This window comes from Enhydra lutris, unplaced genomic scaffold (assembly GCF_002288905.1).
Source record: "Enhydra lutris kenyoni isolate GAN:26980312 unplaced genomic scaffold, ASM228890v2 scaffoldscaffold2, whole genome shotgun sequence".
Classification (NCBI taxonomy): Eukaryota; Metazoa; Chordata; class Mammalia; order Carnivora; family Mustelidae; genus Enhydra; species Enhydra lutris.
This window is the reverse complement of record NW_019154086.1, coordinates 18569950-18596759: the sequence shown is the minus strand read 5'-3', so window position 1 is coordinate 18596759 and position 26810 is coordinate 18569950. Positions and strand designations below refer to the sequence as shown.

The following is a 26810-nucleotide window of genomic DNA, read 5'->3' as shown; positions in this document are numbered from 1 at the left end:
TGATCTTGCTCATATGTGGAATTTAAGAAACAAATGAGCAAAAGGGAAAAAGGAAAGAGACAATCAAGAAACAGGTTCTTTATCATCATAGAGAACAAACTGATGGTTACCAGAGGTGGTGGGGTGGGTGGGGGTTGGGTTATAGGTGATGGGGATTAAGGAGTATACTTGTCGATGATGAGCACTGGGTGATATGTAGAATCATGGAATCACTATACTGCACAGCTGAAACTAATAAAACACTAGGTTTTAAAAAATTAACACAAAAACGAACACCGGCATTGTCCTTGTAGAGTTTTCAATTTACCTTTGCTTGCAGTGTGGTTTTGGGTAAGTGTTTAAAGTTGCTCAGAATAAAGTGCTAGGAAGCTGGTATCACTTCAGAGAGAGAACCTTTGCTATAGGTAAAGGAATTTGCCTCTGTTCTGTATCTGTTTTTATCACAGAGAGATGTTATGTAGTTGACTTACTCTTTACTAGTAACTATTGTGAATCGATATTGTGGTCTAGTAGATAGGGCTGGGTAATAATACATTTTGTTCAGTGCCTAATTGACATCATGATTTTAAACTTAAAACCAATGAATCATTATGAGGTATCTTAGTATAAAAGCAGGATATTTATACTTGTATGCTGTGTATAAAAAAAGAAAAGCAGATATATAAATTACTCCACCATATATTTCTTTATGATGTGATGAGAGAGAGTAATAAGGAGTATAAGGCTTGGAAGCAATGTTTTTAGACTTTTACTACTGTAAGGTAATATGCCTATTGGCAACACAATTAGTTTTGCTCAAGGGACTTTAGGGCTGATTGAAATTGACCAGTTTAGGATGATTCTTATAGCAGTTATATTTATTGCAGCTCATTAATGCTATTTCAGTAGTTACCAGTCATCTGAAGTGTTGCACCACATAAAGAGGAAGTCTTCCAACTCCTAAATAGGAGTCAGAAAAGTTTTGCACGAATAACGTTAAGGCGTGTCTTGTTGTTTATTTCTAGGAGCCCATCAAAATATAAGTTTGTGTAGAAGTATATCCTAGAGACTGTTTTCCACAAAACCAATTATAAAAAAAAAAAAATAGATGGTACATATTGTGATGTTTTATGTAGTTGTAAGCCCTGTAGCTGATAAAAAAAGTTTTGCCAGTGTGTTGAGTCCATGAAACGTCTCCAGAATTTTTAGTACTGGGCTTGCTCTAAAACTGAAGTTTGTTCAGGAGGCCTCTGTTTTGAGAGAGAAATCGTGACAGAAAAGTATAGCTCAGCGTTCTGCCTCATTATTTATAGGGATCTTCGTTTTGGCCATCTTGGTCTTGATTAGTTTTTTAAATTTTACATGTCTTGGGTCTGTTTCACATGTTTTGAACCCATTTTTGCAGAGCTATGACGTCACACCCAGAAAATTCCCAGCCCAGCTTTCTCCATCACCTCTGCGATCACTGCCTTAGTTGCCAGGCAGGACGTTTCAGCAGTCTTCTCCGTTGGGTTTAGGATTAGTCTATGAAATACAGCTAAGATGTTAATTTATGTGAAAACCTGAGGAAATCGTAAAACACGTTTTGTGTTAGTTTTGCCTGATGTCTATGCACTCAGAAGTAGAAATAATTGATAGCATTATTAACACTCGCTTCCCAATCATTGGGCGCAAATGAACCATAAATAGCAAAAAAACAATAGGAAGAGCTGGGGGGGGGAAGCAAATGAAGAAGCCCCCTGGGGATCAGTTGTGACCACCTTTTGCTTTTGTGTGCGTATGCTTCCGACTGTTACGTTTCTGTTTGGTAAATTTTGATAGGCCAGACTTTTCCAGATGATCATTTTGTGAGTAGGAAATTTAGTCAAATTAGGAGAGTAAAAAATAACTAAATAATACTTTGGCATTAAGAGTGATTCTTTTTCCAGAGACTTTAGAGAGAAGATTTGTTCTTTAATTTCTTGGTAATTCTCGTTCTGTAAAATCTGGGTTAGGACCGCACATTGCCGGGTAAAATGTGAGCTTTCATTTCCTTTCATCTGGCTGACATTAGTAAGAATATTTAGATAGGAGCACCTGGGAGCAAGAAAAACAGAGGGTATGATAAAGCTCAAATTGAAGGAATCTGGCATTTCTCCCAGCCACCAGAGAACAGTAGTAGTTCAAACGTTAATGTACCATGTGCTTACAGCAATCGTAGGAAGACATGCTTGCTGTCCACTGTCAGAAGTGGCTTTTTCAAAACATGAATAATACCTGTATATATTTTTTAAAAATTATTTATTTGAGAGAGAGAGAGAGCGCGTGTGTGTGAGTGGAGGCCTATGTGGGACTCGATTCTAGGACCCAGAGACCAAGACCCCAGCTGAAACTAAGAGACACAAAACTCACTAAGCCACCCAGGCACCCCAATACATGTATTTATCTTAAACTCCTCCCCATACAGCCTTCTTCCAGAGGTTGTAGACTAGGAGGCAGGGCTAGGGGTAGGTAGGAAGAAATGGAGAAAAATGAGTATAATTTAATTAAAAAAATTTTTTTTGCAGAGTATTGTTTATTGGTTATTACATTCCAAGGATTAATGAGACTAAGGGGGATGTAGAACTCTTTAAAACATGGGATGAAGTAATATTTTTCATTATGTTGAGACTTAAGTTCTTGAAAACATGTGTATATGTAAGACATGGCATTTTAATGCAAATCAGATGTATTATAGAGTTTATGGGATGACCAAATTTTCCTAGGACTGTTTACACTCCCATCTGTCCAGAGACATCAAAATTTTTTTTAAAGTAAATTGTTTTGTTTTGCTAACCAATGGTGTTGAAACTTCTGGACTGGTGGTTGTATGTGTTCAGAATATGAGGACACTAGATTAGTGGCTGCTCGGAAATTGTCTTCAATTTTAGATTTAGTGGGTTGTGCCAGTCTCTTGGAGGGGATCATGACCCATGTTTTTGTAAACTCTGGATATTTAGAAAATTAATCTAAAAATTGCTTGGTATATAGGTAAAATGAATGAGTTGGTTATAGCAATACTGAGTTCAACAGAAGTATAACAGATCCTAATTTGAAGTTAAAAGGAGAAAGAGGCCAGGTGGATTCATTCAGATGAGCTACCATATCATTGCATTTTGAAAGTTTTGTGCAGGAAATGAATTTTGGTGATTTCTGAGACATCAGACTTATAGCTGGATAGACCCATGTTGGGTTGTTCACAAATGGATTTTCTAATTGTGTCCGCAAAGTTCTTACATGCCCACTGGGCATCACTGGACCATTGGATAGCTCTCCAGGTTGGGTTTATGAACTTGCTGATTTTTTGCAGTTTATTCTCAAACTGTATACCGTATTTCATTAATTTTTTTAAAGAGAAGTAACAGAAGCAGGGGGAGTGGGTGAGGGAGAAGCAGGCCTCCTGCCTAGCAGGGAGCCCAATGTGGGGCTGGATCCCAACCTGAGCCAAAGGCAGACACTTAACCACACTGAGCCATCCACGTGCCCCCGGTATTTCATTAATTTTAAAAAAGCACACTTCCATCTCATTTTAACGTATTTTAAATTGGCTATCATCTTACAATTGATTAAATGTAAATTGAATGCAGTTTAGGCAGTGGTTTTGTCTTTTTTAGTAACATACACAGTCTTTTTGCATTTTATCAATGGCATCCCAGATTTGGTGAAATATTATGCTGTTTATTTAAAAAAAATGGCCCTGTACTACGCATGAAAAGATGCATCATTTCCCCCCCCCTTCTTATTCTTTTGGATCGCAGTAGGGATTCTAGACTTCGGACTGGTAATAAACAAATGAATTTTATTTTATTTTTTGAATGGGTAATCCCTCTGTGTACCCCATCAGTTTCAAGAGTTCTGTAAGTTGCTCTAAATCCATAGCAGTATGATTATATGATTATCCCATGAATAGTCTTTATGAACAAATGCCCAGACTGGGGTAAAATGAAGAAGTGGGTTCTCACAAAAGGAAAACTTCGTTTTTTAAAGTAACAAAATCAAATAGAGGTAAGCATCTCTGAGTAAAACCTTTCCAGAATGAATTAATATTGGCACTTTGAAAAACCTTTGTGAAATTTAACTGAGAAAGTATTTACAGACCTCCTTTCTACGTTATAAGCTGTTCTATTTATTAGTTCTTAGGATTCTACATTTTTTGTGGTACTTTTAAAAAAACTTTGTGGCCATGTGCAAGAAATGAAAAGATTTGCTTTTTGTAAAAAGCCAAGTTACGAATAGGTTACCAGAAAGGTCTCTCAAAAAACCCAAGTTACCAAAAGGTTACGAGAAAGGTCTCCTTGCTGATTACTGCCGTTTTTTTCTAAGCTGAAAAAGCAGCAGGCTTCTCAAGAGAATGAATGTGTATTTTAAAGTTATCTCATCTGGACAGCTACCAGCTCTCAGTTTGCTAATCAGGAATGGCCAAGACTATACCTACCCCATGTTAGGATAGGTAAGAGGGGGAGAAGGCAAAATTATCAGCATGTTCAGTAAAAACAAACAAAAATACATCCCAATGGGAATCTCACATAGAGTATGATTATTGGTTAAACAAGAGCATAACCACCGACAGAATGCAATGATTGATAATCCACATCTTGTTCTTAGAGTGATGGACCAGTGTTTTCAGAACCCAATTTTAAAAAGGGCTATAGAAAGGTAGATTGTTAGAGTGATCCATGGGAATGCAGTTGGAAGCCATTTCATAGAAAACCCAAGTGGATTTGTCTATAGAAGAGTCGGCCTGATGAGATTTAACTCTCCCAAGTATCTAAAGGATTGTTTATGGAAATTGAGGTTACATTTATTCTCTTTGTCTCGTAGGAATGGAATCCAGATTTCTGTTTGTTAAAGGGTTATTAAAAATTCAACTGACTATATTTCAAAGATTTAATTGGCTTTATTAATTGATTAATGAAACAAGCAGCATCCCCTCTAGCAAGTAGAGGGGAACTCCAAAGGGCTACAGAAAGGGAAAGGTTTTTAAAGCCAAGACAAGGGAGTCATAAACAGAAAAAAAGGATTATTTCAGGTGAGGTCATCTTCATTTGGGGACAAAGGGTTTTAGTATGTGGATTACGTCATTTTCCTTTGGGGGATAAAGAGCCCTGTAACGGATTACCTTATTGGTGTCAACCAGAAAATTCCTGACTGACTGGTTAAAGGTTACATTCCTGAGGGGTTGAAACTGCAGTTAGGTTAGGTATTAAGTCTTGGTTTACCAGTATGGGGCCTTAACCTAAGTGATGCCATTTTGGGCCTGTGGTTTTCTTTTTAATAAAGGAAAAACCATTTATCAATTAAGATTGCTAAGAAATGGATTTGCTGCATTTTGAGGAAGTGAACTCTACATTACTTGAAGTATTCTGGGCACTTGCTAGAGAGTTTATTTAGCAGTTCAATTCTTAGATGAGGAACTGGACTGGATTCTTCACACCCCAGGGGAATTCTGATTTCTGTGATTTGGGCTGTCAGAATCTTTATAAAGATTTTATCTTTCTGCTCTGTTTACCTCTTCTTAGGTGTGTAGGGTTTCATGGTAAACTGTCACTGGTGGCCAGTAGTCATGTAAACGAATGCAGTGATCATAGAGACTGCTTTTTTATGTGCTTATTATTCTATATTATATAGAAATCCTGTGGCCATTTTGTTGTTGCCTTGAAGTATACATATAAGTTGCTTAATTGTTATTAAAATGAGAGGACTAGTTTTCATCAAATTATAGTCATCTTTGTTAGTTGAAATATATTGAGTTAAATACCCAGCAGTGGGATAAAATTCATGGAACTCTGCTGCCTTATTTTCCCTCTTCACTTTTAAACATTATGTTGAAATTAAGAGTCAGTCAGTTTTGCTTAAACTAAGTATAGATGAGATGTGCTCAAGGATCTTGAATATGTTGATTTTTTTTCTTCCTTTTATTTATTTATTTTTATGGTGTTCTTTCTAGGACATTATTCCTCTGATTGGTCCATAGAGCACTTATGTCAAAATTACTGGCGTGTGCGGTTGGTGGGAGGTGGGGAGGAAGAGAGAGGTGGCTAGCCCGAAGTGGGGGGGTGGGAAAGCAGATGCCAGAGGCCTGGAAATCTACATTTTCAAAAGTTTTGGGGATTCTAAATGTACTCACATTTGAGGTTCACAGCTGGAAGGATTTTAGGGATTGTCAACTAACAGCTGTTTTCTAGAATTGGCAGGCGTAGACAGAAATGACAGCAGTGCCATGCAGCATATTACTCTTCAAAAAGCATAGAATTTATTAGGTTCCTTTTCTTTTACTTTGCATTTGAGGCAGTTAACATGGACAGTTAAGTGACTTGCCCAAGGACCTCCAGATTGGATCCCATATCTCTACTGAGCGCTACTTGGTTTGGGGAGGGGGGACATGTTGAAGAGAAGAACATTTAAAAATGCCATTCAAAAGCTGAAATGAACCAGGGACCAGCCTCAGTGATGCTTTTTATATGTTGCCATTTTGAATATCCTGAGTGTGCTGTCACCATAGACTTTTTAATGTGTCACATTGAATTGGAAAACAATTCCATTGAGATTAATTGGAGCCATATATTTTCTGAGTGTGGTTTTCCACCTGGTTTGTAGTCATCTCCCCCCTCTCCATCCCCCCCAGAGCCCCCAAGTCCACAAGATTATTTTCACTTCCTGCTTCCCCACCCCTTCTTCCACGTTAGGTTATCTGTCTAGAGCCTCCCCTCTTTTCAAAGAGAAGGTCAACTTTCTACCCCAAACCCTTCCCATTATCTCATTATCTACTCTTCCCTTGTTCTAGCCACACATTGCGCTACAGACCTGACCTCCTATCTGTGGCCAGGAAGTTTTTAATCAGATATTTTGGCATTGTTTTTGTCATCTAAAAGTGAACAAGGCCCTTCTTGATAAGTATGAGGCCGAAGGTGTGTCTTGTTGAACCTCAGGACAGGTGTGTGTATATATATATATACATATATATATATATATGTATATATATATTTATTTATGGGGATTATTTTATAGGTGAAATCAGGAGGAAGAGAAGTCACAAAACAATGGTTTCTTAAAGACAGTGATGGAGAAAAAGACAAACATTCATGCTCACAGTTCAATCTGAGTAGGAGTGCCTGGGAAGGGAGGGGTACAGGCCTAACATTTTTACCTTGAAGGAATTTGTGAGTTGCTCGTGTTTTGTATATCATGCATATCTGTTTGTGGTTATTCCCATTTGGATGTATTTTTGTTTTTATTGATCGTGTTGATAATTTTGCCTTCTCCCTTTCCTATCTATCCTAATATGGTGTAAGCATAGCCTTGGCCATTCTTGATTAGCAAAATGAGGACTGGCAGTTATCTGGATGATCTCACTTTAAAATATATTCATTCTCAGGGCGCCTCAGTGGCTCAGTCAGTTAAAAGTCTTGATTTTGGCTCAGGTCATGATCTCAGGGTCGTGAGATGGAGTCCTGCGTGGGTCTGCTTGAGATCCTGTTTCTCCTTCCCCACCCTTTCTCTAAAATAAATAAATATATTTTTTTAAAAAGTAAAATTTAAATAAAATAAAATATATCCATTCTCTTGAGAAGCCTGCTGGTTTTTTAGCTTGGGAAAAAAAATGGCGGTGAAGCAGCGAGGAGACCTTCCAGATAACCTCTTCCCTAAGCATAGACCCTGTGTCTTCATTGGTCTCAGGTCCCCTTAGTGAAGGGAGGGTTGATAATTTAAAAGTGAAATTGTAGCCTGTTCAGTAAAAGTGTTTCTCTGGAGCCAGTGTGCCAGGACTAGAAAGTATTTCTGCCATAAAGTAGGCCTCTGCCCCTTGAACAATAACTATGTCAGCACATTTTTATAGCTGAGAAAAATAGCTGGCCAGGGTGACCCAACCTTCCCACAGTTACTCCGAGGTGTTTACTGACTGCCTTTGATCAGACTTCAAATGAGAGAGTCTAACCTATTTGTGGTGGTTGTTTACTGTCAGTGCTCAGTCTGCCCTTTGTTTTTCCCACACAAACAAGAGTAAAAGCACCAGGCTATGTCAACGTGGCTGGTCTATAGGAACTCTCATTTATTTTCCTGGTTTCTTCTCTGTGGTTTAGGTAAGGCAGAGACTAGAACTATAAATTGAGCTTGTCATTTCAAAACCCATTATTAGACCCAGCTCCTGGACCGTTTAGAGAATTTTTATTAGCAATCAAAACACTTTTGTAAAATTAAGTTAATTTCAAAAGATTGCCGGGCATGGTTGCGAGAGACCATTTCCAATCTGACATTGGGTGATTGTGGGTGAGTGTGGCCTCCTAGGTTGGAGAGAAAATGACATCAGGTAGGTAAACTGTCATTGGTGTCTAACAGGAAGTTCCCCTTTTTATGTTTCCTTAATAACCAGTGCCTTTAAAAAAAAAAAAAAAGTGGTTCTATTCCGTGGATCTCAGACGTTCTCTCTTGCCTTGAGATTTGAGGTGCATGAGTTCAAAGAACTGAGCTAGTAAACTGTGGTGGAATACTGTCAATAAAATGCCTGTAGAATATTGTCAGAGGCTTTCCTTTATGGCCAGCAGTCTTGCAAGGGCAGCTAAGGAGCCAACCCCGAGAGTAGTTAGAAGGAATCCTCTTTGGTTTGTTTTGTAAACCTCATTAGAGCAATGGACAGCTGCATTCTCCTCAGTATGTTGAGTAATGATATGTTGAGTAAAGAGCTGTACATCGTTATTACTTGTACTTCAGCTCTCAGGTGGGCGATGTTTGCAATGTTCGTTCCTTTGTAAGGGGAATGATGTCAAACAGCACAAGGAATGCAGTCACATACTGTCTGGTTAATAATTTCGGTAGCGGTTGCAGACTTGCCCCTCTAGAGTGTGACCTTGTAATTGTGAAGTGGAGCTCAGATAGGATCGGAAGTACACATTTGCCCCCTCACTTCTTCACAAAGTTGTCATGAAAATAACTGTTTGCTGTTCTGCATTTTGCTCACTGTTCTTTGTCCCTCCTGGAAGAAGAGGGCCTGTGGCCAGCCAGATGGGCAGGGAGTGGGGGTCTGGAGAGGAAGAGTAGACAATGTTTTTTATTCATCCCTCTTCCCCTTTACAACCCTTCTGCAGAGAAAGCTGGCAAGAGAAGGAAGGCAATCCCATTGAAATACTCAGGACTGCAGTGAATACATTCTCCCCCATTCTTGCTGGCACGTTGCTTAGTTGCCCTTCTAGCCATCAGCTTTTAACAAACAATCTTTCCTATTCTTTCCCTTACAAAACTAAGACTTTAGTTTTTTTTTTTTCCCAGTGCTTTTCTTTTAAAAACAGCAGTTTGTGTTTTATTTGAGGACCTTTAGAATGAGATGTAAAACACTCTGCTGTAATAAATTGTTACCCTCAACAAGACCGTCCAGGGGTTCCGCTGGAATTGTGCTCAGCTATTTTGACTCCATGTTTCTGGTAACTCCCTCTTGAGTGTGTTATTAGCTGGAACACCAGCAGTTGGGTGAAATGGTCCCTCTTTACTCAGTGGGGGAGGGGCGAGGGCCTCTCAGATATCCTTGATGGGCCTAATAGGAAATATGCTGGGGAAGAAGCCTTTGAAATAAAGGCTCAGTGCCCCTTTTTGATCCCTTTATTTTAACTTGGAAGCTAATATTTGCAGAGCCTTTAAGAAAAAATGTCAGAAGCCCTTTCGTAGTATTATTAAGTTGTCTTTGTATCATTCCTGAGAGCTTTGAAGTTTATAAGGTTCTGGTTGAAGTATAAATAAGCAAATCCATGGATTATCTGCCATTAAAACCTGACATTAAAAATCAAAGACAGACTGGCTGTTGGTATTCATTTAGAGAGTTTAACTCACAGGGTGAGAGTGAGTATGTTTCATTGGTAGACTGGTAAATTATATTCTGAATTTGGACAAGGCAATAAAGGTAAGCTTGTAAGCTGCATCCCAAGACCAACAGCTTCGGCATCAGCGTGAAGCCATGGTTTGTTTTTTGTTTCGTTTTGTTTCCAAAGAGCAACTTCTCGAACTAGTCCTCATAGGCCTTCTGCCCAATTCTTTAATCATTTCGATTGCTGGACTGCAGTTTCACCAAAGTGTCCTTGCTGCTTGAGACGTCTGGGCCTTATGCCTGACTCCACGATGAGACACGCAGTGTCTGTCACAGAAGCCTCGGGCCGAAAGCAGGATACGAGGCTAGGGTTCCCCTCCCCCATGCACTGCTGTGCACCTGTGTATTACTCAGGCTGCATGCCATCCTCTCCATAATTAAGAACAGCAGTGCTTGTTCTCTTCAATGTCATCGTGTCCTTGGCATCCTGCACAGGGCCTGGCAACTAGATTGGGTTCAACAAGGGTTTGTTGAACTGAACAAGCAGTAATCGAGAGTTCTAAAATCAGGAGTTGAGGGCTGTGTTACTGGCCTCCCATAATACCTGATGTCTTTGACAATCTTAGTTTGTATTTCTGAGGCCTTGAATTTAAATCAAGTTCTTTTTATGAGACTGACGCACTACGTACTGCGCTAACGAGGCACCTTAAATCAAGTTCTTTTTAAAACTGTAAGATCATCATTCCTGTTGTGGATGGATTCACCAATTTCCTTCCCTCTTCACTTCTGATCACTGGGAGTTTTCAGTATCCTTCCCTTCTGTACCCCATGGGTAATTTTTATTGTCCAGCTCTAGAGCTCTTGGCCTCTAATAAAGCAATTGCTGCTTATTTATATGGTAGTTCATTGCTAACCTAGCTGTTGTAAAATCCTCTCTCTGGCTTTTAATTCCTTATAGCATCTTGTATGATAAGGGTTTATTGAGTTGAATTCAATAAAATATCAGTGGGTATAAGTGGAGCACTCTGATCACACAGTAATTATATGGATTTTATTAACATTTAGGCCTTAAAACAGTGTGATAAGGTAGATTGGGTAGATATCTCAATTGAAATTGAAGTAAATTGGGATTCAGGAGTTTGGTCTCATGTGAGAATTATACCCTTGTCCCCTAATTCTTGATGCCCTTAAAACAGCTAAGGAGCGAGACAAGTCCCAGGAGAAATATTTGAAAGGAAAGACTTACATTTCAAATGGACAAAACAGCCTTGATAACTAAAATGGGGGCACCTTGTGTGTTGAAATGGTTAAGAGGCAAGAGGCAGCGACCCATTATTTATGAATTCTCTCAGTAAGTCGGTTTTGGTTCTTGGTACAGTGGTAGACATCGAGCAGATTTCAGCAGCAGTGTTTAGTCATTAGGCAATTTGTTGTTATGGTCACTTGCTAGTTTAAGGACAATGGTTGAGCTAGACTAGAAATTCTTGGAACAAAGCCAATGTCCGAGACCTGTAGAGGGATCAACTTTCAGAAAACAAGGGCTGATCCCTTGGTTTAAAGCTGTCTCAGGACATTTGAAAGCTAGGCACATCCAACTTTCTAAGGTTTCCTAGAAATTAGGGGAAGATAACAGGTAATTTGGGAGGAAGGTAGATAATCATGGAAAGGCATCCTTCCTTCCCTTTTTCAAACTTGGTTCTTTTTTTTTTTTTTTAAAGATTTTATTTACTTATTTGACAGAGATCACAAGTAGGCAGAGAGAGAAGGGGAACGCTGAGCAGAGAGCCCAATGCGGTGCTCGATCCCAGGACCCCGAGATCAAGAGCTGAGCCGAAGGCAGAGGCTCTAACCCACTGAGCCACCCAGGCGCCCCGGTTCTTATTTTTTTAATCATAATTAGTCTATCTTGAATGCATGACATTTTTAAATGGAGGATACTGTTTGCAAACTACAAGATGGAACATGTTTTTGGAAGAAAAAATGTCAAGAACAAAATAGTTAACTTGCTCACTTGAGAGACTGTAATTCTTCTTTTGTCTCTGTGGTAAATGAATGTACACTGTTAATCCTTTTGTTCATACAGTATTTTTCTTCCATGACTTGACCAGGCAATGTGCTAGGTACTTTTATATACATCACATCTTGTGGTCCTCAGAACAACTCTTGAAAGTAGACCCTAGTCATCCCTTTTTTTAGGTGGGAAAAGTGCTCGTCAGAAAGATATTAAGAAACTTGGCCAAGGTCATGCTAGAAAGTGGTGAGGTTCACTCAGACCCAGGCCTCCCTAGCTTCCCGGCTTTTGTTGTTCACAGTGCCCGGATTCTGCTCTTCCTAGCCTGTTTCCTCTCTGGCAGGATGCCTTTGGGAGGGAGTAGGTATAGGTCAGAGAGACAGGCTTACCCGAGCCACAGAAATGCACCTTCCCTACCTGGGCTCTATATGAAAATCACACCTTGAGGGAAAATGACTCCACAGCAACATTTTCAGGAACAACGAATCTTTCTCCCAAAGGAGAGTAAAATTAGAAACAACTAAACTATGCTAGTAAATCCAAAGGGCCTTATAAATGTTCATTTCTGTAATTACTAACGTGTCCATGGGATGACAGTCTTTTAAAATTTTGCTAAATTTAGACAGTGCCTGAAATGCCTCCTTGTGTTTATTTGTTGATATGTCTGTATCCCTGTAATTAGACTATCAGTCCTTTGAGTATAGAGAACGTATCTTCTGGTCTTTGCAGAGCACAGCGTCTGGAAATAGCATCCTCCCAAATACAGATGTATAAGGAATGAAGATGTGCTCTAGGAGATTTATACTCCATTGCTTTTTGGTAGTTTATTAGTAACTCCAGGTTTCCTGTCTTTTTAAAAAATATTTTATTTATTTATTTGAGAGAGAGAGTGAGCAAGTAAGAGAGAGAGGGCACGAGCAGGGGGAAGGGCAGAGGGAGAAGCAGGCTCCCTGCTGACCAGGGAGCCCGACCCCAGGACTCGATCCCAGGACCTCGGGATCACAACCTGAACTGAAGGCAGACTCTTAATTGACTGAGCCACCCAGGCGCCCCTCCATTTTTTTGGTTATATGCTCATCATCTTAAAAAAATGAAGTGACATGCACATAACATCAAGTTAACTATTTTAATTCATTGGCATTTAGTAAATTCATGGTGTTGTGCAATCGCTACTTCTATTCTTAAACATTTTCATCATCCCAAAAGGAAACCCTGCACCCCGTAAGCAGTTTCTCTCCAGATTCTTCCCACCCCTCAGCCCTTGGAAACCACAAATCTGAATTCTGTCTCTTGATTTTTTCATTCCGGATGTTTCATATAAATGGAATCAGTCATACAATATGTGAACTTTTGTGTCTGGCATTTACTTAATGTTTTTAAGGTTCCTCCACACAGCATGTATCACTACTTGATGTCTTTTTATGATTGAGTAATATTTCATTGTGTTACATCATATCTTAATATCCATTCATCCTTGAATGGACCTTTCATTTCTTTCCATCATTTGGTTATTGTCAGTAGTGCTCTAGCAGACATGTGTGTTTAGGTATTTCAGTCCTTCTTTTTGAATCTTCTGGTTATATACCGAGGAGTTGTATTGATGGGCCATATGGTAATTTTATGTTGAACTTTTTGAGGAAGCACCAAACTGCTTTCCACAGGGTCTGTTCCATTTAACATTCCTACCAGGAATGTATAAGATTTCCAATTTCTCCACATCCTCCCTGACGCTTATTTTCCATTTTTCTGAGAATAGCCATCGGAGTGGGTGTGAAGTGGCATCTCACTGTGGTTTTGATACGTGTTTCCGTAATGACTAATGACGTTCAACATGTCATGTTTGTTGACTGTTTGTACATCTTCTCTGGTGAAATGTCTGTTCAAGCCTTTTGCCTATTTTTAAACTGAGTTGTTTGTTTTTTTCTTGTGTTGTAAGAATTCTTTATGTGTTTGGGATACAGGTCTCTTATCAGGTACATGATTTGTAAATATTTTTCCTGAATCTGTAGTTTATGTGCTCATTTTCTTAAGAATGTCCTCCCCACAGGGACGCCTGGGTGGCTCAGTTGGTTAAGCAGCTGCCTTCGGCTCAGGTCATGATCCCAGCGTCCTGGGATTGAGTCCCACATCGGGCTCCTTGCTCAGCAGGGAGCCTGCTTCTCCCTCTGCCTGCCATTCTGTCTGCCTGTGCTTGCTCTCTCTCCCTCTCTCTCTCTCTGACAAATAAATAAATAAAATCTTTAAAAAAAAAAAAAAAAAAAAGAATGTCCTCCCCACAAAAAGTTTCATTTTTGATGACAAATTCTAGGTTTCTTTTCTTTTCTTTTCTTTTTTTTTTTTTTTTTGCTTGTGCTTTTGATATTATCTCAGAATCCACTGTCCAATTCAATATCATGAAATGTACCCTGTTTTCTTCTAAGAGTTTTATGGTGTTAAGGTCTTGTATTCAGGTCTCTGATCCAGTTTCAGCTGATTTTTGTAGATGATGTCAGATAGAGGCCCAGCATCATTCTTTTTGGCGGTTTGGGGCATTTGGCAATTTCCTATGACTTTGAGGATCAGCTTTTCCATTTCTGCCCAAAAGGCCATTGGGATTTGATGACGGTTACATTGCCACTGTGGGTCACTTTCAGTAGTATTGCCAGCATTATTCAGTCGTCATCCCATGTCTTTATTTAGGTGTTCTGTAGTTCCACTTATTTAGGTCTTTAATTTATTTCAGTAATGCAGTTTAAGGGTATAAGTTTTCCACACACCCACCCCTTGGTAAGATTTATTTCTAGGTATTCTTATGGATGCTGTAGTAAATGGAATTGGTCTTTTTAAATATGGTGTATAAAAACTCTCTTCACTTGTGTGTTGCTCTTGTACCCTGCAAATTTACCGAATTCATTTATTAGCGCTAGTAATTTTTTAATGGAATCGGTAGGATTTTCCACATATACGATGATGTCATCTGTGAGTAGATAATGGTTTTACTTCTTCCCTTTACAGTCTAGACACCGCCTCTTCTTTTCTGTTGAAGAGTGGTGGTGAAAGTGAGCATTTTTGTTTATTCCCGATGTTAGGGGGAGAGATATCTTTACCCATTGGGTATGATGTTAGCAATGGGTGCTTTTTCATCTTGTAACCCCCCAAGTCAGAGGTTATCAAAGTATGGCCCGTTAGCAGCAAGTATATCACTTGAAAAATTGCTAGAAATGCTAATAGTTGGACCTGTCCCAGACTTTCTGATCCTGCAACTGTGGGAAGTAGAGTTTAAAAGTCTGGATTTTAAGAAACACTCCAGGTGAATCTGGTATACACTAAAATTTAAGAGCCATTGCGCTAGATTTTAAGTTTCTTTGAGGTCAGGACTTGGGTTTTTAGGACCTGCTTTATTTCTTTGTATTCTTTTTAGCTCTCTTGTGAGATTAGTCAGTGTTGAATAATTAAAAAAATAAATGAAGGAAAAGAATGTCAGAGTTTCCCAAAGTGCCTGCACAACCTCTTAGCTTGTCTGCATGTCTTGAGTCACCATCAATAATTGGAGACTCATTATTAGTAATTCACCAGGTTGATCTGAAACCCTCCCATTTCATATTCAGTCTTGGATCATGACAGACAGCACAGAGTTTCTTTCACTCTTAATTATCTGCTTACCTGCTAGCTGTGGACTATATTATGCTTAGGACTACTATTGCCAGCCAGAATGTCTCTTTTGGCTACTGAGACACAGTGGTCATTTTTTACAGTGTTTTTTGGATTTTTGTCACATCATTATTTTGCCTTAGCTTTATTTTTCTTTTTCTTTTATCTTGCAGTGTTGTCATCTGAGTTACTTTACATCTTTTTTGAATAAGATAATATTTAAGTAATCAAGATAAGAAATATTTAAGTATCAAGATAAGAATGTGATCCATTGCCATTTGTTGCAAATAGCCATTTGGACGCACAAGTACCCATATGTAGACAAATGCACTAATTAATTCCATTTATTCACTACTTGTTTACCTATTGGTGAATACTCAACTTTTAAAAATACTGTTTAAAATTGTCCAAAATTGTGGTGTAATTATTTATTTATAGCTGGTCTTTTCCTAAAGCCAGTTTAAATGGTAATTTATACCCTGTATTCTAATTGTCCACCACTGTCAGATTTCTGACCCTCCTTTGTACACTCACCTCAAGCCAATCTAGTTAACCTTGCCCCAGAATGGGTGATTACTCTGAGTTTAGCATCAGAGCATGGATTATGTACGTGTGTAAGCTCTGGGGGTCAATGGTAGCAGGAGGAGAAGCACAGAGTGAAGCAGAATGTCCTCACTCACAGCCTTGGCAGGGGCTCAGAAGCTCTCCATGGACATGTGTGGTCTGAAAAATGCAGCACTGTTGGGCTTTCCTGCAGTCTCTTTGATGTGGGAGTAAAGTCCTAGCATCTTTGCAGGAATTACTGTTGATTGACTAAACTGCTCTCCAACCTTTCTTGTTTAAGGTTTGCTATAAGCAGATGAAAAATCAATTCATTAACAAGTACTAGCTGCCTTTTAAGATACTAGACCATGTACTTGCATCACAGTTAAATTTTTTAATGACTATAAACAGTCATAGTTCTTGTTTCTCACATCTTGTTCAGTGACAAAAAGGAATTCTTGACATTTGAAGTCATAGGCTAAAACCTGAAATTGATCAAATTTCTAAAGGCATTTTTTCATGGAGTTACTTGGCTCTTAGCAAGCATTCTGCTTGCATCCTAAAAATCATGCATGTGATTTTTTTTTTTTTTTTTTTTTAATTTGACAGAGAGATCACAAGTAGGCAGAGAGAGAGGTGGAGGCAGGCTTCCTGCTGAGCAGAGAGCCCGATGCGGGGCTCCATCCCAGGACCCTGGGATCATGACCTGAGCTGAAGGCAGAGGATTAACCCACTGAGCCACCCAGGCGCCCCGCATGTGATATTTTTCATCTGTCTGCGGAAGAACTCTAGCTGAGCTTGCTTCCTAATTACTTTCTCAATAAAGAAAGAAATCTAACTGTAGTTTGGAAGTATATGTTTGTTTACTTTTGTTTTCAAATTATTTAATCTATGTATACATATATCTATGTAAACCCACCTATGTGTAATATAAGTGTTTAATTAAGGGGGGTTCCAAATACCTCAGAGGTTTAAAGTACCCCCCCCCCCCCAAGTTTAATAGTTCAGTGATTTCCCAGTGAAGTCAGAGAGGAGGTTGGCTTGTTTGAGAAAATTATGTGGCTTCCCCACCTCATATATCCATTGTTAGTCTGAACAAGAAGAGAGCATTTTCACAGTATTCTAAGAGGCTTATTTAAGTGTTGTGTGTTGATTAAACGGTATCGATTAAAAAATCAAAAGAAACCTAGAGGTTTAGGAAGAGAAGTTTGTTTTAATTAGGGAAAAGTTGTAATAAGATCAGGAGCTTCTCAAACACAAATAGTTGAGCAGAGGCTCAACCAACTCACTGGGAAGTTAAGAATTCAGAGAAATAGTTACTTCTACCCCCATTGTGAATGGATTTCATTTTGCTAGCTTTTCCACTCCTAAGTGCCTGTGGGCGCAGTGGTTTATTTCAGAAAGGAGAGGAACTTAGGGTTCCAAGGCACAGCTGAGTTTCAGGAGCCATCACTGTAGATTTCGCAATGCCCTTTGAAAGGGTTTGATGACAGTGACAGGAGGAAGGGGGAACAAGCATGTTAAAGTCATTTGGCTACTTTTGAAATCAAGGCCAGGAAGAAAACATTTTCTGGCTGTAAATCACTCACTTGTCCTACATGCTTTAAAGCATTTTATACAAATGACTTTAACAGTTTTAGGGGTCATGCCTGGGGTTAAGAGACTGTTTGCCTGGTATATACTTTCGTGATTGAAGAGCAATACTTTGTGGAGATGGTAGCATTTCTGTTCGCCGTCTGTGCTGCATTTATGCCATGAGCAAGGTTTGCCTCTTAAGGCAATATTGTCTGAAGCGTGTACTAGTTGATTTTCTGGGTTACAGGAATATGAACTATTAAAAAAAAATTGTACTCCTTGTAATTGTAACAAATAAGAAAAAGCAAAAAAGTTATGAATAAAATGAAAAAAATTGTAAAGATTTTGATGAGCCATTATTGTGCTGTGCTGTGCTCTAAAGCACTTTTTGCATGTATTATTGAACTTTAAACCCAATTTGGTGGGGTAAGAATTGTTATCCTTATGTGCACCTGTTGAGAAGTGAGGCTCAGAAAGTCTAAGTGAATGGTCTAGGGCCACACAACCAGCGTGAATAGTGAGCTAGGGGCCGACACCCAGGCGGAAGCCGTGATTTTGATGCCTGCTTCTAGAGCCGAGTGTATTGACCCCTCTGGTTTCACAGGTAGTGAAACCTGGCTCGGGCTAAGACTGATACACTTGCCTGTGATTTTTTTTTTTTTTTTTTAAAGTGAGTCAGATCAAGTAAAAATACTTGCTAAATACCTAAATGTCTTAATGGCTATGGCCAAAATACTGAGGCTGACAAGAAAGATGGGTTTGGAAGATGATTTGGAAAGCGCTTTCAGTGGCTGGTGAATATATCAGCTTAAATCGTACTTCAAAATGGGATGGGGTCCTGCAGTTACCCCCTCTCATGTTGCTGTTGTTGTCTTTTGCTTTATTTGATTACCAGTGTGTTAACCTATGAGAGAGACTGCTCTCATGTGAGAGTATTGTATATGTTAGAGCTTATCAGGTAGTTTAGCTAGTTTGTATTGTCCCTGGAGTTGGAGTGAACTCTAGTCTTAAGGAGTTTTATAGGAATATTCACATCTTTTCTGCCCTGCCCCTGGTTTTTTTCCCCCTATACTTGCAGACCTGCTGATAGGCACCCGGTATCCTTATCTCCTCCACATCCCGCACCAGTCCTCTCCTGCGAAGCGTTAGAGCACTGGATTTTACTCTGAGGGGAAAGCGGCCTTTTGCTAACAGTGTAAATGCAGCACTTGGGGAAGGGATCTGTCTTCTTTTGCCAAGAAAAGGGTTGTGTTTTTCTCGGTTTTTGTTACAGCCGAACAATTTTAATTGCCGGCAGCACAACACACATTAGGAGAAAGCAAATAAACAACACAAGGCACTTGGAGCCAGGAAGTCGCATCTCAGACTAGAAAGGCAGCTTTGGGTTGACGTAGGGGCAGTGGGTTGCTGACGAGGGGAGCCAGGTACCAAACTGAAACCCAGTAGCCGTGAGCTTCTTGCACGTCTAGAGAAACCACTAAATCATAGGATCGTTGGAAGGGTGTTAGGAGTTGATTTTAATGTTAGGATGATCAGTTTCTTTGTAATTAAATATTAACTCAAACTATGTCTTAGGTAACTGAGTTTTGCTGTTCTTGGTTTGCTGTAGACATGGGATTAATATTTATTGAATATAATATTTTGAAACTAACACCTTGTTAATTGAATGCTTTATTTTGAAATAATCTGGGTAAATTTGACATGAATCTTCCTAATTATGCCTAGTTTGAAAATTTGATCTCTTTTTCGCCCTGCCTTATAACATAAGAGGCATTCATTTGGAGTATTTTAAAGTTTTCTTCTATTTCAGATAATTGGTATGTTATAGTAACTTACTGAAAATTATAATCGAAATGAAAATTATAAACCCAAATTGTATGGGAGCTTTTTAAACCAGACGAGATGGGACATGTTTAAACTTTTATTTGTTTAAGCATTTATTAATAATACATTCTTTTAAGGCAGAAAAACCCAACCATTTTGCCCTACTTTGTTAGATGACTCTTACTGGGCAGCCTTAGTTTATGGAACTTGAGGCTTTGGGAATCATTAAATATTTATAAAGATGCTCATAGTTTTGTGTTGTTTTGTTTGTTTGGTTTGTTTGTTTGTTTTTTTGTTTTTTTTTTTTTACCCTTGATTTATACAGCTGGAGAATTCTTTTCATCCATGATTTCAATTCTTAGGCATGATGTACCAGTTACTGAAGAGAAAATACTCAAAGTAATTCTCTTCATTTTTGATAGTATATTAATTCTAAAAATACCAATAATTATTTTAAATAATGTGTATGTCTTCAGTGGTTAATATCTTACTCTTGTCTCTCATAGGACCCGCTGAAGTTCCCATGATGTCACCCAATGGATCCATTCCTCCCATCCATGTGCCTCCAGGTTATATCTCCCAGGTAAACCACAGGATGGGCTTCTCCACTCACTATGGGCAATGTCGTTGTTCCAAAAGAGTATATGTTGAGGCTTCAAAAATTTATTCCAAGATTAATTGAGTTAGGGTAACCTGAGAGTTGTCATCATTTTGGTAGCACCACATGGTCCATCCCAAGTCTTGCTTCTTGACTTGCCAGAGAGCCAGAGGGAGAGAAACACAGTAGGGCTATCAGGCAGTCCTCAGCCAAGGTGTGTTCACATTTGGCTGTGCCGCAGAGATTTCCCTCCATCTGTACCACAGTTTGCTGGAAAAAAAGAATTTGTAGACCTAATTGGTAAAAATACCAAAGGAGACATCATTAAAACAAAGTGAGGGGAGGGCTCTTTATTATTCGAGTCCCATTTCTCTGTACTGTGGCCTTCCCTGGGCGTGGTGAATTGCTGAGTGTGATATGAAAACTTGGCTATTTGTACTTAAATTTCTCTGAAATTTGACTTTTTTCATAAGAAAATAGCAGTAGCAGTTAAGAGTAAAAGCAATTTCAGAGGTTTGCTGGAAGGATTAAGAAAAATGTTAAAGGCTAAACTGGACAAGGTTTACAGTATTCAGGGTGCCTGGAATGTGGATGTCTGTACATGACTTTCATTTTGTCCTGTGCTCAGTGTACGAGGAACACTCCCTGCCCCTCTCCCTGGACAGCTTCCTTTCCAAGGGCCTAATTGACTATTTTTCTCCTTTCTGCCCATTTTGCTCTTTTGTTGTGATTATAAGAGCATTCTATACTCCTTAGGAAAAAATCAGAAAAGACAGAATAGAGAAGAAAATATTTATAGTTTTACTACCCACAGAAGATAATCATGGCATTAACATTTTCTGGCTTATCCTTCTAGAGTTTTCCCCTTGCTATTCTTTCTCTGTCCCTCTGTCTGCTTTTGAAGTGGTTTAAAAAATCTATAATTTTCAGTTTTTAATGATTTTGCTAGGGTGAAAAAAATTGGCAGCTGCATAGGAAAATTGCTAAAGTGCAGGCAGGAATCAAAGATTTATCCTCCTCTGATGTTAAAACTTAGCCATTTCTTCTTCACTGTCTGAGCCATAGTGCAGCCACTATAATTTCATTTTTTCCATCCCTACTTTTACGTGAGCCAATTTGACTTTTTTTTTTTTTTTTTTTTTTTGAGTAGCCAGACTGTTGGCCAGTCTCCCCGCTGTTGCAAACAAATGATTTGTTTTACATGAGTCTTTGTAAATAAGAATTCACTGGGAGGAGAGGTGCGGAGCGGGCCCTTCCAGCCAGGACACATGAGGATGGATCCCGTTCACGTCACCAGTCAGTTAACAGAAAAGAACAAGGAATGTAGAATTCCATTATGTCTCCTGCTCATTTATTTTGAGGAAGTGTTTAATTCCATTGACCCGAGTACAGTTCTCACAATTGGGATAGCAGAAATAGCACCTCCTTTTATACTAAAGGCCCATTTGAGGAATAACAGAAAGTTGGGACATTCTAGTGAAGAGAAGCAGCAGTGGGCTTTTTCTTGCTGGTGGTGTTGCTGGGATTGCACTAATCGCAAAACATTTATTAGGAGCCCTAGGCAAAATAGAGACGTTTTATACTGTGGTATATTTCCGAGTTTATAAAAACATCTATAGAAAATCCAAACAGAAGGGTTTAATAGCAGAGCTGTAAACTCATTTCTGTAAAACTGATGATGGAAACATAGCGAAGCACTTTTTCAACTGAGAATTATGGCAGAAAATGCTAGAGGATGTTGGAAGAAGAGTAGACATGGAATCATTTGGATTCTGAGTGGAGAAAAGAGAAAAATAAAACAGTCTATAAGGTATGTATTTAACTTCATTTAGATGGGCTCCTGGATCAGAGGATGGGCTCAGAGCCATATGACCTTCAGTGGTCGCACTATCTCTTTAATGATATCTGACTGTGAAGTATCTGAGTAAAACCGACTATTAATATGGAGGAAAATTAAGAAACTGGTAGAATGCTTGTACAACATCTTTTTAAAGCTCACGACATGTATCCTTCAAAGAAACGAGGAGGGTGGAACCAGGTGTGAAATGTCTTAGGAGGCTTGTTAACACCAAGAGATCTAAGGAGCAAAGTACGTTTTGTCACGTAGTTGTGGAAAGAAAGAGTCCCACACACCAATTCTCCTCCGAGCTGGACATATCTGAGAATTGCCCAACACTAGTCTGTCCCTGTGCGTATTAGTTCAATTCTTCGTCATATCCCCACAGTTCTCTTCCTCAAATACATGTGATGCCCTTGTTCAGATCTAGAGTTGGGTGTACATCCCATCAAAGCAGAGTTCGAGTTCTCTAGTGTGGTTGATGGATTTTCAGTAGTTAACTTTGCTCTCCTGCCAAGGGTCACCTTTTCCCGTTGGCCTATGTTGCTGCCACCTTAAACTTCTGTCCTTTTGATATATCTGGCCTTTTCTCAACTACATACTTTTTTCCCCATTATTTCCCTGTTGGAATACTCTAGAGCTCTTCTTTGTCTAACAGTTTAGTCATTTTTCTCATTCAGATGGCCCTCCTCAGTGTGACCCTCTCAAGAACCTCCAACACAGAAATGGTGGTTCTGTTTTTTTCAGCATCTTTGGTGCTTTGTTCCCATCTCCAGCAGGAAGTACAGTACAATTTTATAACCATCCTCAAGAACTCTTAGTGCCTCATTGGTATTATATCTGAGAATCTAGAATACTACCTGGTACATAATAGGTACTTGGTAAATGTTTTTAAAGGTAAGTGATTGGCCAAGCTGAAATAAAGTGAATATAACATAGATTTGCTTCAGAGATGAGGAGGTTCAAGTGGAGTAACAAAAAGTAGTTGGAAAAGTAGTAAAGTAGAAAAGTAGTAAGATCAGAGTGATGTGCACCTAACAAGAGTGAAATTCTCTGGGGCGCCTGGGTGGTTCAGTGGGTTAAGCCTCTGCCTTAGGCTCAGGTCATGATCCCGGGGTCCTGGGATTGAGCACCGCATCGGGCTCTCTGCTCAGCAGGGAGCCTGCTTCCCTTCCTCTCTCTCTGCCTGCCTCTCTGCCTACTTGTGATCTCTCTCTGTCAAATAAATAAATAAAAATCTTTATTAAAAAAAAAAAAAGTTAAATTCTCTGAATACGCCTTTGAAAGAGAGGAATGCCGAGACAGTACAGAAGAGGAAAGAATAGTCTCTTCAGCAAATGGTGTAGGACAACCAGATATACAAATGCAGAAGAAATGAAGTTGGACCTCTGCTTCATACCAGTATACAAAAATTAACTCAAAATGGGGTATAGACATAAGTGTTAGAGCTAAAACTATATAACTAGAAGTAAAATTTCATAACCTTGGATCAGGCAATTGATTCTTAGATGTGACACTAAATGCATGAGCAGCTAAAGAAAAAACAAAACAGATAAATTTAATGTCATCCAAATTAAATTTTATGTGCTTCAATCAAAACTTTTTGACACCATCAGCAAAGTGAAAAGGGGATTGAAAGAATGGAAAAAAATATATGCAAGTCATATATTTCAGAAGGGACTAGTATCTAGAATATATAAAGAAGTCTTACAACTCAAGAATAAAAGGACAACCCAATTTAAAAATAAGCAAAGGATCAGACTATTCATTTTTACAAAGAAGCTGTATACATTGCCAGTTAGCACATGAACAGATACTGAACATTGTTAACCAGCAGGGAGATGCAAATCAAAGTCATGATGAAATATACTTCACACATACTAGTATGGCTATAGTTAAGAAGATCAATAGTAACAAATGTTGGCAAGGATGTGGAAAATTGAAACTGTTACATACTGCATTTGGTGATATAAAATGGTTACAGCGCTTTGGAAAACTAAGCATTTGCTCAACTAGTTGAGCTGAGTTACCACATGACTGAGCCATTCCACTCCTAGGCGTATACTCAGGAGGAATGAAAACATATGTTAACAAAAAAACTTTGAGATGTGAATAACAGGATTATTCATAATAGCCCCCAAATGGAAACTACCCAAATGTCCATTGGCTTTACGAATGAATAAACATGATGTGATATATGCCTACAGTGGAATATTATTCAGCCAGAAGAAGGAAGTACTGATTAGTGCTAAAATGTGGATGAACCTGGAAAATACTATACAAGGTGAAGGAAGCCAGACACAGTATCATCCCATTTATTTATAATGTCGGGAAGGGGCAAATCCACAGACACTGGAAATGGATTAGTTGTTGCCCGAGGCTGGGGGAGAGAGTCTTAGGGAGTGACTGAGAATGACTATGGTACTTCTTAGGGGAGGGGGTGATAAAACTGTTGGTCATTCAATTCTGTGACTATACTAAAAACCACTGAGTGAGATACTTTAAAAAGATAGATTTTATGGTATGTAAATTATATCTCAGTAAAGCTTTTATAAAAGAGAGGGTAGAGGGGAAGATGGTGACTAGTCCTAATTATTTGTTATGGGACAGCTGGGAAACATGGGTCAGCCTGTCCTGGTGCGGCTGGTGATGGTGGTAGTATTTACTGTGTATGGTGTTCACTTTGCTAAATGTTTTCTTTACTTCTCTAATTTTACATGTGAGGAAGCCGAGGTCCTGAGTAGAACCAGGATTGCAACCCAGGCATTTCTAGTTCATGGCCTCTTTCCCTCTGTGATGTGATTTCGGAGTCAGCATTGGAACCTGCCTTGATGTATATATTTTTGCTTTATGTTACATTACCTTCTGCCAGTGCAAGTGTAGATGTGTGCTGTGCCTGCTCGTGCATTTCCGGAGCTGAAATACCAGCTGCTCACATACAGAATGGTCCATGATTAGAAGAAAACTGAAGAGGGAGGCAGGTGAATGCTTAAAGATGTTACATTAGTAGCTCTAATCCGAGTCAGTGGAGAAATTCTTGATTATAGCATTCATGACATAATTTAGTAGCTGAAAATGCTTTAAAGATAAATTGATCAGATCGATTAAATAAGAATGTCAGTAATGAACAGATCATCTCATAGAAAGATAAGTATCTAGCATTAAAGACAACTCTGCTCTGCACAATCTTTTATTTATTTATTTTTTTGTGGGGGAAGACGGTGTTGGGAAGGACTGAACCCTGTGGACCTAAAGATAGTGTGGTCTTGTGGTCCTAGGACAGGAGAGCCTGGAATCTTGTCATTTCAACTCTGTAGTCTCTGATATTGCAGGGTTGTTTTTTGTGTTACAGTGTGTGTGTATTTTCTGCTTTACTATTTGGTGAGAGGCTGGGAGAGGTCTGAGGAAAAAGTAACCTGACCTTTTCAACTTAAGAGAAAATAGAGGCTAAGTTTTTTTGTTTTGTTTTGTTTTTCAACTATAAGAGGGCTCTTAGTCTTATGACTCTCATCAGCATTATTTCCATTCCATAAAAACAATTGTGCATGTGATTGGGGTTGAAACTCTGGGGTGAGGGCAAGGACTGTAGCTGGGAAGAATATGGACAATACTTGAAGAGGCCTGCCTTCAGGTTCCACCAGATCTCACCATGGCTACTTTCTGTGTAACTTTGACAAATTGTTTTCACCACATACACAAATGCCTACACGATATGGTAGAGGTAAGGATTAAGAGAAGTGTTATGTGAGGTATGTAGTCCACAGTGGGCATTCAGGAATTAGTAGCTGTTATTATGAAGAAGACTGCTAGAACAATTTCAGTGAAAGTTTGGCAGACTTTGCCTTCCTAAATACATACCGAGATTGCACAGTATGAAGCAAATTTTTCCTTTCACTGTATACTGGCCATGGTGTTCCTCAAATTTTTTAACCTCATCATTAACTTTATGAATAATTTCTATGTAGAAATTTCTTAAACAGATGCCTTGAGTTTTCTTTTCCATGCTTCCATAGTAATTTACGAAATATTTTTCAACTGTTACGGGAAAACCTTATGTAGACCAAAAGGTTTAAGCATATGAAAAGAAAAAGTGAAACATCCAAGTTAATGTTCTGTCATTTGGGAAATGACTCTTTTTTCAGGTTAACTGATGTAACTTAAACACTTCACGTTGTCAAAGTAAGTGTTTTTGTTGTTATAGCACAAGTACACACTTTATCTTGTTCCATAATGGATTGGTACCTGTTGAAATTGTGTATATTTCATTTCCCTTGACTGGGGAGAGGCAAGAAATGTGTTGAAAAATGCATTTAAATTTTGGTTGGTCATTCTTCAGTGGGAATTGTTTCAAGAGTTGGCCAGAAATCAGAGCCCCTATGAAGAAATAATGGGGTCCATTAGGTGGAAACCATGGAATGCTTTTCCCCATTTTGCTTAGGCAGGCCAGCTGAGAGCTGTAAATATTAGCCCCAACCGCTTCCCTTCGATAATTACAATCTGGGATTAAACCAGTGGTGGGTTCTACCTTCAATACTGTGAAAATGATGAGCAGAAAAGAGCATAGGGGGTTGCCCTGAGCCCTGACAGTCTAAGAATCAGACACATATGGTAGCCAATAATAAGAAAACTGGAATCTCTTTCAAGACTTGAAGTCCTTTGGAAGAATAGATTTTTCTGTAGGAAGTTAGGAAAATTTCCACAATGGACAGAGTATGTGCATGGCAGTTCGAAGCTTCTGTGGAAAAGAGTGGAGGATTTATATGTCCATTCTGCTTTAATTCCATTATCAGCAGATTCACAGCAACTTTCTTTTTCATCTGACGGCTTATTTGGTCTGAAGAATGAATTACAGACAGGGTTGGCAATGCTAAATAAAAGAAATGTACCAGGGACATTCCCTCACTCAGAGCATTGTGTAAGGTTCTTCTTTCTGAGCTTTTTCTTTGTCTCCCTTGTCTGCCTTTTCTCTTGGATTTCTTTTGTTTCTCAGACGCTGATGTCA

The 26810-nt window shown here is 39.0% G+C and overlaps 1 protein-coding gene across 1 annotated transcript in view; it reads left to right on the top strand.

Annotated features, from left to right (window-relative positions):
• LOC111150836 (fibronectin type III domain containing 3B) overlaps positions 1 to 26810 on the top strand; it is a 343921-nt gene that overhangs the window by 166370 nt on the left and 150741 nt on the right. The window contains exon 4 of the mRNA XM_022508466.1: positions 19880 to 19956. Coding sequence (XP_022364174.1) covers positions 19880 to 19956 — 77 coding nt within the window. The remainder of the gene's footprint in view (positions 1 to 19879; positions 19957 to 26810) is intronic.